The sequence below is a fragment of the Orbicella franksi genome, chromosome 7 (genome assembly GCF_964199315.1).
Source record: "Orbicella franksi chromosome 7, jaOrbFran1.1, whole genome shotgun sequence".
Taxonomy (NCBI): Eukaryota; Metazoa; Cnidaria; class Anthozoa; order Scleractinia; family Merulinidae; genus Orbicella; species Orbicella franksi.
The window spans coordinates 19960691-19973025 of NC_138151.1; the positions used below are offsets into that span (position 1 = coordinate 19960691).

The 12335-nt window shown below is 38.3% G+C and overlaps 1 protein-coding gene across 2 annotated transcripts in view; it reads right to left on the bottom strand.

Annotated features, from left to right (window-relative positions):
* Positions 1–12335, bottom strand: part of LOC145492439 (box C/D snoRNA protein 1-like) — a 60738-nt gene that overhangs the window by 6916 nt on the left and 41487 nt on the right. For both annotated transcript variants that reach the window (XM_081471885.1, XM_081471886.1), the window contains exon 5: positions 6611–6679. In XM_081471885.1, coding sequence (XP_081328011.1) covers positions 6611–6679 — 69 coding nt within the window. The remainder of the gene's footprint in view (positions 1–6610; positions 6680–12335) is intronic.

A 12335-nucleotide genomic window follows, 5' to 3' on the forward strand; every position in this document is an offset into this window, starting at 1 on the left:
TTCTCACTTTTCTTTCGCTGCAGTCAATTGGTTTGCATTGCTATCACACGGGTCAGGTCTGATCATACTTTTGACCTGCGACTGTATAGTCATTTTGTAGAACATTCTCTAGTTCGCTTCTTTCCTTTGCGTGCCGTTTTATGTGTTGGTAGCGTGTGCACGTATGTTATATTTGATCCATTCCCAAATAGTCCGATTGTCGGACAATTCTTTTTCTCCATCAGCGATCCAAATTGGGATCTTTAATGTATTGTCTTTCAGAAAATCTTCGTCCGCCAATTAATTTTCCAGAGGCCTGGACCTTTCGTTTGGTTTCTACCATGATTGCAGCGTGGTCTGTTTTTATAGCAAGGATTATGCTAGTTGATATTACTAGATCTTGTAAATTGTTAGATATTAACAAGTAATCAAGACGGCAAAAAATGTTTGGAGAGTTTTCAGAGTTTTGACTCCATGGAAAACTCCTAGAAACAGGATTTTTGATACGCCACATATCAACTAATACTTGCAACAACTGGTTTACGCAGTAATAATGAACTCCCTTTCTCGTCAAGAATTGGATTGATCGGGCAGTTAAAGTCTTCGACTACGATAAGATTTTCTTCTACATCTAAATTTTCTTTTCGTAAGGTTGTTCTTTACGCCTCAAGAAATTTGACACTATCTTTGTCTTTGTTCAGAACATACACGTTGATTAAGACGTAAATATTATCGTTGTACTCTACCTTAAGAATAATGAAACGTCCCTGAGTGTCTATGATTTTAGAGTGAACAATAACATCTAACCTTTTCTCATCAAGACGGCAACCCCACGCGAATTCAAGCTTCCGTTAGACTTTCGGCACCCATTCATTTCTCCATTGAGTTTCTTCTTCTTTTGTTGAGTGAGTTTCTCGCAAAAATATTTTATTTGTGTTTTTCTTTCTACACCAACTATAAATCATCCTTCGTTTTTTCTTCAGAATGCCTAATTCATTGGCATTCACAAGTATTGTTATGGGTGCAAGTTTAAGTGTATCACTCAATCATTTCCTGTTAACTTTGCAGCAACTCCGCTGACAGTGGACATCGCTTCATCATTTGGAAATTTACAGATTTGCTGTCGGATCTCTGATGCTGAGAGCTCTAAGAGGCGCTAAGAGCGCTCTTTCAAAATTGCTAATGCCCCCCACATTTAGTGATACACGCATCAATTTTAACGTACTATTTATGCCTGCAGTGCAGAAGGAATTGATTGCAAAAGGAACCAACATACATGTATAAGTAATTTTGAAAAAAAGAAAATGGCATAAATAATTTCCAGTTTTCGGGCAGATTAGACATATAAAAACAATTCAAAACACAAGACAAGCGAACAATAATTACGTAAGAAAGGAAAGTAGAACTTATCGTGTACTAAATACCCCCAAATGACCCAGAGTAACAAAAAAAAAGGCAGCAAAATCAAGACTAAAAGAACACTGCCGAAAGATCAAAATTACGAGGTCCCTACAGTAGTTTTCCATGTAGCTAAGAGTGTCAGTCACTTACTACACATCAACACTGTACACAGAGTTAACGTTAATTCCATGGCGTACTTTTCGTTGCGCCCTCCCCCGGAAAACAGTCATTCACATTATTGCGCCGTATAGTGCTCAAGATCTTCCGTTTCCTTACATCGATAGACCTGTCCATTTATGATCAATCTGTCGACTTTGAAAAATGGAGATTGCTTTGCTTTCTTCGCCTTCGTTAAGACCGGATAGAGCTTTGATTAAATTTCCTCTATTTCTTTTGGAAAATCATTGGCAATTCCGATATTGGTGCCTTCGTGATCGGGCTCATGCTGGTCGATGTCGTTTTCAATGCTTCAAATTCTCCATTTATGTGCTAAATCGCTTCTGTCAACCGAGTTTTCAGGTCTTCCATTTCGCTGAGTTAGCCCAAAAGTTTTGTTTAATTTGGCATTCATCTCCAGAAACCTAGCCGACGTTTCGCAGCAATGGGTGCCACCGGTATGACAATCTTCATCTGTTTGTCAACCGCTTTCATGTTGTCTTTTGCGGTCTTCTTCTGGTCTTCGGGAAAGCTGTCCGACAATTTTTTTTTGGGCAATGGTAAGCTAATTACCTCTTAAAATCACATATATATGAAGCTTGATAACAGAGCAAACGAAAACACGACCACTTTCGACGAAGGTCAGTCCTAGCTGATATCACGCGATATCACGCTCAGCTGGTCAGGCGATGTCAAGCTCAGTTAGCCAGGCGATATCACGCTCAGTTAGTCAGACGATATCACGCTCAGTTAATAAGGCGATATCACGCTCTGTTAGTCAGGCGATATCATGCTCAATTAGACCAACGACAATATCCTCGCAAGTGATATCATATTCATTTAAAACCTTCAGCAAGCCATCGGGGAGATCATTCTCTGCACAGAAAGAAGATAGCCAGGTGCTTGATCCACTTGCCTTCTTAGCTGATTTCTTGTTTTTTAGCGGGCATAGTGGAAGGGGAAAAAGACTAAATTAAACTGAAAAGTAAATTAAAACTAAGCAAGAACGCTGTCTGAATAGAACTGATGAGCTATCATATGACTAAGCATTTATGTCCATGAGGGCTAGTGAGTCCATGATTAACGTACTTACAAATTATACCGCTATTGGCCAAATCCAATACTATACATTACGCTCAAACGACCGTTTCCGAGTAAGAGGTTAGAGTGGGAACAAAAAGCGACATCATTGTTCTTTTCCCTTTTCGATCAATTCTAGCTGCTCAACAAAACTTAAAGATACATGTACCACCAATCTACCCCAGTAAAGACTTCCCAATGCAAATTCTTGGGCTTGGAGATGGAAGATCCTGGTGAATCACAGAAATGTTTCTAAGGAATGCTATTTTGCCAATAGTAATTTTAATATTTCTTGTGACTAAGCGGAATACAAAAAAAAAGTTGTTAAAGGAGTTGTTAAAACGTCAGGTATGGGCTTTGAGCCCACAAACACGACCATTAAGATCGCGTGTTTATAAAATATTTAAGACAGTACGCGCATTCTCATTGGTCGATAGGTGTGTTTAGATGAGAGTTGTCATGGTTGTGACGTCACGCTTTCTGTGTTTGCCCGGCACAATTTGAAACCATTTCAAAGCCGTCGCTCAAGTACAAATATTAAGGAATTCAAATGAAGAAAACTTTTCGAAGTTTTGATTTGGGGATTGGCCATCTCTTCCCCTCTGACTCGAGGAGAAAAAGCAAAAGAAAGAAGGACCACAGCGCTTTGCATGCCTCGATGTTAGTGAGCTAGACGACCTCGTCGAGGGAGCTCAAGCGAAGACGACAAAATATGCAACAAAATGCGCAGTAACCGTATTTCAAGGTAATTTTTGCATTTAATTACTACAATAAAATTCTCAAAATCACATTCTTTTTTTTTTAAATGTACAATAAAATTAAACGCGAACTATATGCTACAGACTGTGAATGTTTCAAATCAAACTTTGCACGGCCGATCGGTTGCCGTGTTTTGGCTGTCAAATGTGCCTAAAATGACCATTAAAAATGTATTTTCTCTGAGACGTTATCAGAGTAAAAATCTACTATTACATTGGCAATGTAGTCGTGAACTTTTTTCATTCAGAATGGGCTTCGGCAAGAGGAATTAATAGATATATTGGTCACAAAACAAAAACAGAATTGGATGCCAATTTGAAGTTATTTTACGCTGAGGCACGGAACGGAGAAAACTACAGCAGAAGCATACTGCTGGGACTTAGGAATGGTTTAGAGCTCTATCTGCACAATCCCCCGTACAAGAAAGGCACAAACATTGCTAACGACCCAGCTTTCCAACTGAAAGGTATGAAGAAGTACGGGAAACAAAACGTCAAACACAAACCTGCCATTTAGCGTGAAGACCTGCGGCGTCTGAAAGAAAGCGCCATTATCAGTCCAACAACTCCTCAAGGCCTCCTATACAACGTCTGGTTTCATGTCACCCTGTATTTCTGTCGACGTGGATGGGAAGGGCAAAGAAACTTGACGAAATCCAGTTTTCTATTCCTCCAGAATGAAAACAACAAATGGTACGCAACCATGGCCCATGACGAGGCAAGCAAAACACGCCGAGGGGGGATAGACGTGACCGCCACAAACTACGAGAAACTTGGAAGAATGTACCAGACAGCTCACCAGAATGATGGATTTAATGCCCTCCGTCTTTACTGCAGTTAACTCAACCCTGCCTGCAACACTTTTTTTCCAGTTTCCGAAGCGATTCTGGAAGGGGCCAGAAAAATCAGTGTGGTTCAAAAATCGATGTCTAGCCGTAAACAAGATCGGTAACATGATGAAAGAGCTCAGCAAAGCGGCCAATCTTTCTCAAGTTCATACCAATTATTGCATCAAGGAAACAGCTATAACAATGTGGTCGGATGCCGGTTTGTCAAATCGCCATATCATGACGCTGTCAGGCCACAGGAATGAAAATTCCCTCAAGAGCTACAACGCTCGACCATCGTCGCAGCTGCTCCAGGTGTGCAGTAACGTTCTCTCATCTGCCCCGAATCCACAAGCCACACAAGCCGATCAGCAAATGCAAGTCTTCCGTGGGAACCAGCAGCAACGTCAACAATCTAGATCCGCTGCTTTTGCTATGATTCCTAACCAGCAAAACTTCCCAAGGCAAACTAAGCAATTCAACTTGTCAACCATCTTCTCGGGCTGCCACATTGGGCAAGTTCACGTTAGTTTCAAGAGCGATCAAGCACAGTGACATTCATCTTGAAGTTCTATCCTTACATAATCGTAAATTTTTTGAACATTTCTTCTGTTTTACCGTACTTAAGGCATTTCTCCGAAAGATTTAGGAGGATTCAAAGCTGATATCGCTTTCATTTACACGGCGCTCGCTTGCTCGCTGACGCTTTCCACAAATTGGAACTTGATTTTGACTTTTGCAACGCGAAATTTCATTGGTTCCTGTGTTATCAGATGTGCGTTTTGATTGGCTAGTAGAAAAGGTGATTGTCTAGAGCGTGTATTGAGAAAATCTTTTTGGATCAAGAAGTAAATAAACACAATTTCCCTTCATTAGCCGAATTAATTTTGAGAAATATTTTATAAAAGCAATAGAGGACTTTTTTCGTGTTTACATAGCCTCATCTAAACACGAGGGGGGTTGAGAGAATTCTCGAAAGTTATGCAAACCCAAGACGCAGTCTCGGGTTTGCATAACTGTCTCGATCTCCCAACCCCCGTCGTGTTTAGATGAGGCTAAGCAAACACGAAAAAAGTCCTCTGTTGCTTAAATAAACTCAAGTACAGGGATATACGAAATAAAATGCCCAAATATACGCGTCGTAAACATTTTAAGAGTCCCTGTCCATAAAAGTGGAAAATAACTCGGCAAGGGTCGAAAATTCGATTTCGATCATATTTTCATGGTAGATAGGCTAGGGCATGACAAAAACTACTGGATAGTTTTTTTTGGCAAAATATCCTTTTATTTCAAAGAAATATGCAAATTACCAAATTCCGTTAGAATCGTCATTTGACGCACCATTTTATTAAACAAGTTTGAGAGCCTCGCATGCAAAACCACATCATTCTTCCGTCTTATAAACACTCAAATATTTTTGTGCAATGTTTAAATGTGTACTGGGTTGGTTTTAGGGAATGTTGCGTTGTCTTTTTGGGTGCAAAATAATTAAATTTCCAAGACATGTATTTCATTCACTTAAAAGTACTTCGTGAATATAATTAATTTTCACTATGTGCGAAACCTTCAAATGGATTAACCTTCTGGTGGTCGATTCGCAGAAGGATGGTCTACAGATTCCTGTAAAAATTTCTTTGGGCAAATGATTGTGAGCGACGCGAGAGCTTTTCAAAGTACGTTAAAAATGCAAATATTTGATCCTAAATAAAGCAAAACCTGTCGATGCACTTGAAAAACCTATCAAACGTGTTAAACCAGCCATGAACGTTTCAAACTAAAAACAGAACATGAAATCATTGAAAAACCTGTCAAACTTGTTCATAACTTGATGGTAAACCTAAATTAGACCATCATGTTACCCTATTTGTAATCCTCCCCAAATTAATGAGAATCCACAATATTTTATTCACGAGATCAAAACAATAACCAATGTGACTACAGTTAAATAATGTATTCCACAGAAAAAATAATATTAAATCCAGTAACAAAGGTCTAACCAGTGGCTACTACACTATCGTGTAAGACTTAGACTCTTAACGAAGCACCTAACATCCAGGATCCATTGAACATGTGAATAGATACACGGAATTCATGGAAAACAGGTTGATTAGCACACAATTTTTAATTATATAGTAAATGAATTGTATATATGACATATTGGTAAACCCCGATGAATTATTACCGTGTCTAAAGAATGATAAAAGATTAAGATTAAAGGTACAAATTGAGAGCACTCTCTCAGTACAAGGAGTAAGGCTTCTAACAAGGTAAGCACTTGTTACATAATATCTCGAATTATTCTCACATTTTGATTGATGCTTACTTATTATCAAATGAATATAAAGACAATTCAACAGGTTTTTATATAAAGGTTTTACTCTATTACATGCATCTCTCTTAAAATCTTACCGTCTATCAACATATTCCACACCAGCTTGAGGGAACAGCCACCGTATTCTCCACAGTAGGCAGTTTTCTCTAATTAAAATAATGCACATTGTGTGAGATCACAGTAAATTTACTATATCATGCATTGTAAACTTCGAAGTCTAATACCTTGAACTTCATTTTAAAACCCTCACAAAACATTCTCGAATGCCAGTGGCTTGAAGGCAGGGGTGTAGCAAGCATATACGCACCTATACGCACGTGCGTATCTCCAACCATTTTACGATAAGAAAATATTAAAAAAGCTGCTCACTTCAAACGAGACAAGATCAAGGAACTTACCTTGATCTTGTCTAGGTTCAGTACTGAGGGTCCTGAAGTTCAAATCCATCTTAATGATTGCGTTTTACGCTGTCATCACCCATCACTACGACCATGACAAAATTAAAAAAAAAAATACAAAACACAAAATTGATCGAAATCCATCAATTGCAAAATGTAGACTTCACCTTCTGAACTCATTGGAATGTTCTGCTGCAAAACTACTGGACGAAACTCTTGATTACTGACTACTTGTAACTAGCCCTCAGTTTGATCAAGAAATATGTGGCTCTTACAACTTTTCTGATGTACCCTGTTTCAACCTGCACTACTGCAAGTACAGTCAAACCTCTATTATGCGGTCACCCTCAGGAAATAGCCAGGTGACTGACTGCTCAATAGAGGTTTGACTGTTTAAAAAGAGATGATCAAAATTTAGCCGATTAATGACAAAAAAAAAAAAAAAATTAAACAAAAGTAAGCCCACAGTCTACATTTATTGTTCGTAACAACTGTAACGTGAAATATATGTAAGAAATCCACCCACTAGCAAACAGTTTCTAGAGCAATGTTGTTCATAAGGCAAGCGTCGAGCGCCTTTCCCTTAAGCGAATCATTGACAGATTTGGCATCTCATTCGACATGAAGTGAAAAAGTCAGTTGTTTTCGTTTGTGATTTTGGGTTGCGTAACTTAATTTGGTGAAGCATGTCACTGACTTTGTTCAGCGCTAATACTAGCGAAAGTTCCTCGTGACCATAAAACTGTGCTCTGGTGCCAATTGGGAAGTCCAAATGGTGACCGCGTCTGCTCAACAGAGGTGACCCCTTAATGGAAGTCAGATATACAGTAAATATGCCAAGCGAATTTCGGGAATATGAATGGTGACCTCTTAATAGAGGGTGACCAGTAGTATAGGAGGGACCGAATTAACCCCTTTTATCCGGTGGATTCTCATTAGCGTGCGGTGGAATATGTTAACGGTAGTGACGTCATAGGCTATTGTCTTGATCTCATAAATAAAATGCGGTGGATTCTCAGCATCGTATAATCAGTTTCACTGGTTTATCAATGACACCATGTTAAATTTTTATCTTATGGCAGTCATGGTCGGTATAACATGTTTGACAAGTTTTTCAAGTGTTTTGTGAGGTTTTGCTTTATTTTAGATCAGTCATGTTCATAAGCCTATAAAAGCTCTTCCACCACCAAGCGCATCATTCACAGTTCAGACATTGTGTGTTTGTCTCGCAACACGAGTCTAACTTTCTCCATGCTTCGAATCCATTTTTTTTCCGTATTCCGCTTAGTCGCTTGAAATATCAAAATTGTTATTGACAAAATAGCATTTCTTAAGAAAAAGAAATTGTGATTTACCAGGATCTGACATCTCCAAGCTCAAGAATTTGCATTGGGAAGTCTTTCCTGGGGTAGGTTATTGGTATTTCTAAGTTTCGTGGAGCAGCTAGAATTGATCAAAGAGTAATGGGAGCTATTATCTCACTTTTCGTTCCCACTCTTACTTGGAAACCGACATTTAAGCATAATGTATGTCAGTAAGCTTCAGGATAAATATTTTGAGAACAAGTATTCATCTTCTTGTCATCTCCGGAAACTATTACGAATCTAAGTCAATGACTACAAGATCATTAGTACAGTAAAAACCTGCATAAAAGAACAAGTGGATTCAGACCACTGCTGAAATTTGGTCAAAAAAGTACCATATACGTAAGAACACATTAAGCCTGAAAGATGAAAATTGTTCTTATATATATATATATATATATATATATATAGGCAATTGTGGAAAACGAGGACGGACAACTTCGAGCGAAAAAAAAATATATATACAGTAAAAAGTCTAAGAAATCTAAAAAGAAGTTTAAAAATTTAATAAAAATAAACGTTTCGGTCAAAGACCTTCATCAGTTGCAGTGCAAGTGAATAATAAATTACAATAACCTTAAATAAGTTTACAGTATAAAAAATGACATAACATTACAAAGATGATTACATAACAGGGCGTGGTAACACATGAAAACGAAAAAATTAACCAATGATAAACAATCGGTGATTACTAAGCGAGATACTATGACAATGCGGTACAAAACTCAAAAGACACAAACCAAATAAGAATAAATAATCGAATATAATACAAATAAGATTAATATCAAAAAAGTAACGCGATTCGTCGAGTCAGCCGAAAGTGTGAAGGGACCCGCGTGTAAAATATTCAATGTTCAAAAAAGGCAGTCCCAAAATCCCCAAACAAAGCCCTTGAAACTATGCCGCGGCAAGGCACAACAGGCGCCCTAAACAGGGCCCTTAAACAACAATAATGTAATAAATTCCCCGATGGGGGCCCCTGAGAAAACCTAGCGCTAACAAAGCTAACAAGATCCAAGGTCAGGGCCTTTGAACACCTGAACTAAGATAACCGCCAAATTTGCAAGTTATTTTTGCGCTAATTGTTGGCTCGAAGCATCTTAACTTTATATATATATATATATATATATATATATATATATATAAAATTGACTGCCAGTTAGATTAGAATAACCTTCTAGGGTACAGTACTGAGTACAGTACTGAGTAGATCAATATATGTGATATACATTAATTAATTAAACTGTTGTGCTTGCACATTGATTTCATCTGTTGGTAGCTTATGCAATATTTAATTTTAGAAACAATTTTAAGAACACCTTAAGAACATTTTCAGTCTGCTTTTGCAGAAAATACCCGATAAATAAGAACAAAATCAGCCTGAAACCCCAAAACACGTGTTCCTTTATGCGGGTTTTTACTGTAAGTCAAGTCAATTTAAACCAAAAAAATTCTAGCTCTAACATTTTAGGCCAAATTTAATTATTACTCACGAAAGAGGTAAATCAACTTGCGCGCCCATTTACAAAACGTATATAAGATGTCGATTACTATTACTACCGTTAATGTATTCCACACACACACAAAAAAAAAACTCAGTAAATCCACAAAAAAAAGGACTAACTGGTCCCTCTTATACTACTGTGACAGCTTGACAGGGTCTGGGCTATGTTATGAGCGAGTGAATGGATGAGCGAGTGAGTGAGTAAGTGGGAGATGTATGCATGTCACACCAATCAGATTGTGGCTACTAAAAACAACCAATCAAATTGCAGCTTGTAAAGGTGACTCGTGTGTGAAGATTTCATCCTGATTCTTGTATTGGCCTTACTCTGACATTGCTGTCGCTGCGTTTACTATGACTAAGCCCAGCACTTTGTAGACGGGTTTCAAAAGAGTTCAGAATTCCATAATCAGCTCAGGAATGATAGTTTTTGGCATACACTAACATGTCAGCTAGGCTTTGCTTTGGGCATTACATGAAGTTTCGAATGAAATGGGTCTTAGCCACTCGACAGCTTGGTGATTTCTAGGAGAGGAATGATTGTTTTCAGTGTAAAATGCACTATTGGGATAATGACGGGGGCTTTCGTCCGTGATGGTATCGCCAGGTTCCCATCTATATAATTTGCATTATGTGCAGTATATGAAAAAAGAATGAAGTCCAAACCATTTATGTTCGCACAAAATGTTTCAGTTCCTGAATGCAAGTCTCAATTAAGGTCATTCCACTGAAATAGAACCTGCACTGAAATTTTTGTGAAACTTTACCTATTGATTGTTTATATTATAGGAACTTAAATTTTGAAATAAAAATGAGGGGTCCCCTTGTTCGTTTAGGAGCAAAAGCACCTTGTTTATACCCAATAAATCCTTATAATAGCACCATGATTGTAGTCACGATTGCTTACTAAATTCACGTTTCCGACGACTGTTTCTTGTTCTACACTGAGAATTGGTCCATATTGATAGGTGATGATAGGTCACCATACTCGTTGCGATTATGACGAAATGACGATTTACCTCTATGGCGAGGCCCAGCCGTAAAGAAAAAACCGCCATTTTTTAATGCGCGCGCGCTAAGCACGCGTGAAATTATGCGCAGTAGGGATGCGCAATACAACACTGGGAAATGACCTTAAGTAGCGCTGTTCACAGAGTAATACTGTCTTGTCATTGAAATGTTTCTTGGACTCGATACTGAGATACTCATTTGAAGTGGTTTTCTCTGTTAAAACCAAAGGAATTACGGATGGCTAGTTATGATTGAAAACACTGCTGAGTTTTGAAATTTGTTTTTTGCTGCAGGTAAATGTAACAAGATATTTTTATTTGTAAGTTTCAAGTGGTAACTTGACACTTTTGTTTTTCACGCACAAGTGGTTACAATCAAAACTGACGAACCAGTTACTCTAGTTCACACGGCCAGACTAAACAAACAAGAAGCTCATTTATTGGAATGTCCAGAAACTTTAACTTGCTATAAATGTTGGGACGTTTCCTTTGTGAGTGTCTTTAGTGGCATTTTAATATCTTACATTAATGGCAATTCTTTAAAACGGGAATTTTAAACAGAGATTTTCTTAGAGGTTTGTGGCAGGTAAACTCTTCAATATTCCTGAAGACTTCATGGCAGCAAGTTAAGGATGTTCGCGCTAATTGTTTCTGCGCATCCTTATGGTGCATGCAAATTCACACGCCAGGTTATGCATAATAATCAAATAAACAATAGTAGGGCAGATGGCCACTGCTATAGCTTTGCCTGGGTTTAACGATCTTAGATGTTTCGAAGTGTACGAAAACATCTATCCCAAAGGCTCTCAACCAGCAAGAATTTATGGCCTCCCAAAAATGCACAAAGATTTTGGACCTAACTCAACTCCGCCATTTCGCCCCATCGTGTCTTCTATTGGAACCTACAATTATAACCTGGCCAAATATCTATGCAATCTTTTGGCGCCGCACATCCCAACTGAACACTGTGCTACAGACACTTTTACTTTTGTACAGGACATTCAATCTTTATCTATGTTTGGTAAATTTATGGTTTCCTTCGATGTTGAAAGTCTCTTTACTGACATACCTCTTGAGGAACGTATTGACCTGGCGGTCAATTACATTTCCGAGGGCAATCCTGACCTCAAGTTAAGTAAACCTGAACTTAGAAGCCTTTTCACTGTAGCCACCGCCCAGACCCATTCTTATTTAACGGTTCTTTCTATGACCAAATTGACGGTGTGGCCATCGGGTCTCCCCTTGCTCCCGTATTAGCCAATCTTTTTATGGGGCATCATGAAAAACTATGGTTGGAAAATTTTCAATGCTCTAAAATTTTATTTTATCGTAGGTATGTTGACGACACTTTTTGTTAAGTTCACTCGGAGCACGATGCTGTTATATTTTTTGACTACGTTAACTCTAGGCACCCCAACATAAGGTTTACTATGGAAAAAGAACTTAATCGCAAATTACCCTTTCTAGATGTTCTTATTGATAATAGTGACACTAATTCCTTCCAAACTAGGGTTTACCGTAAGAAA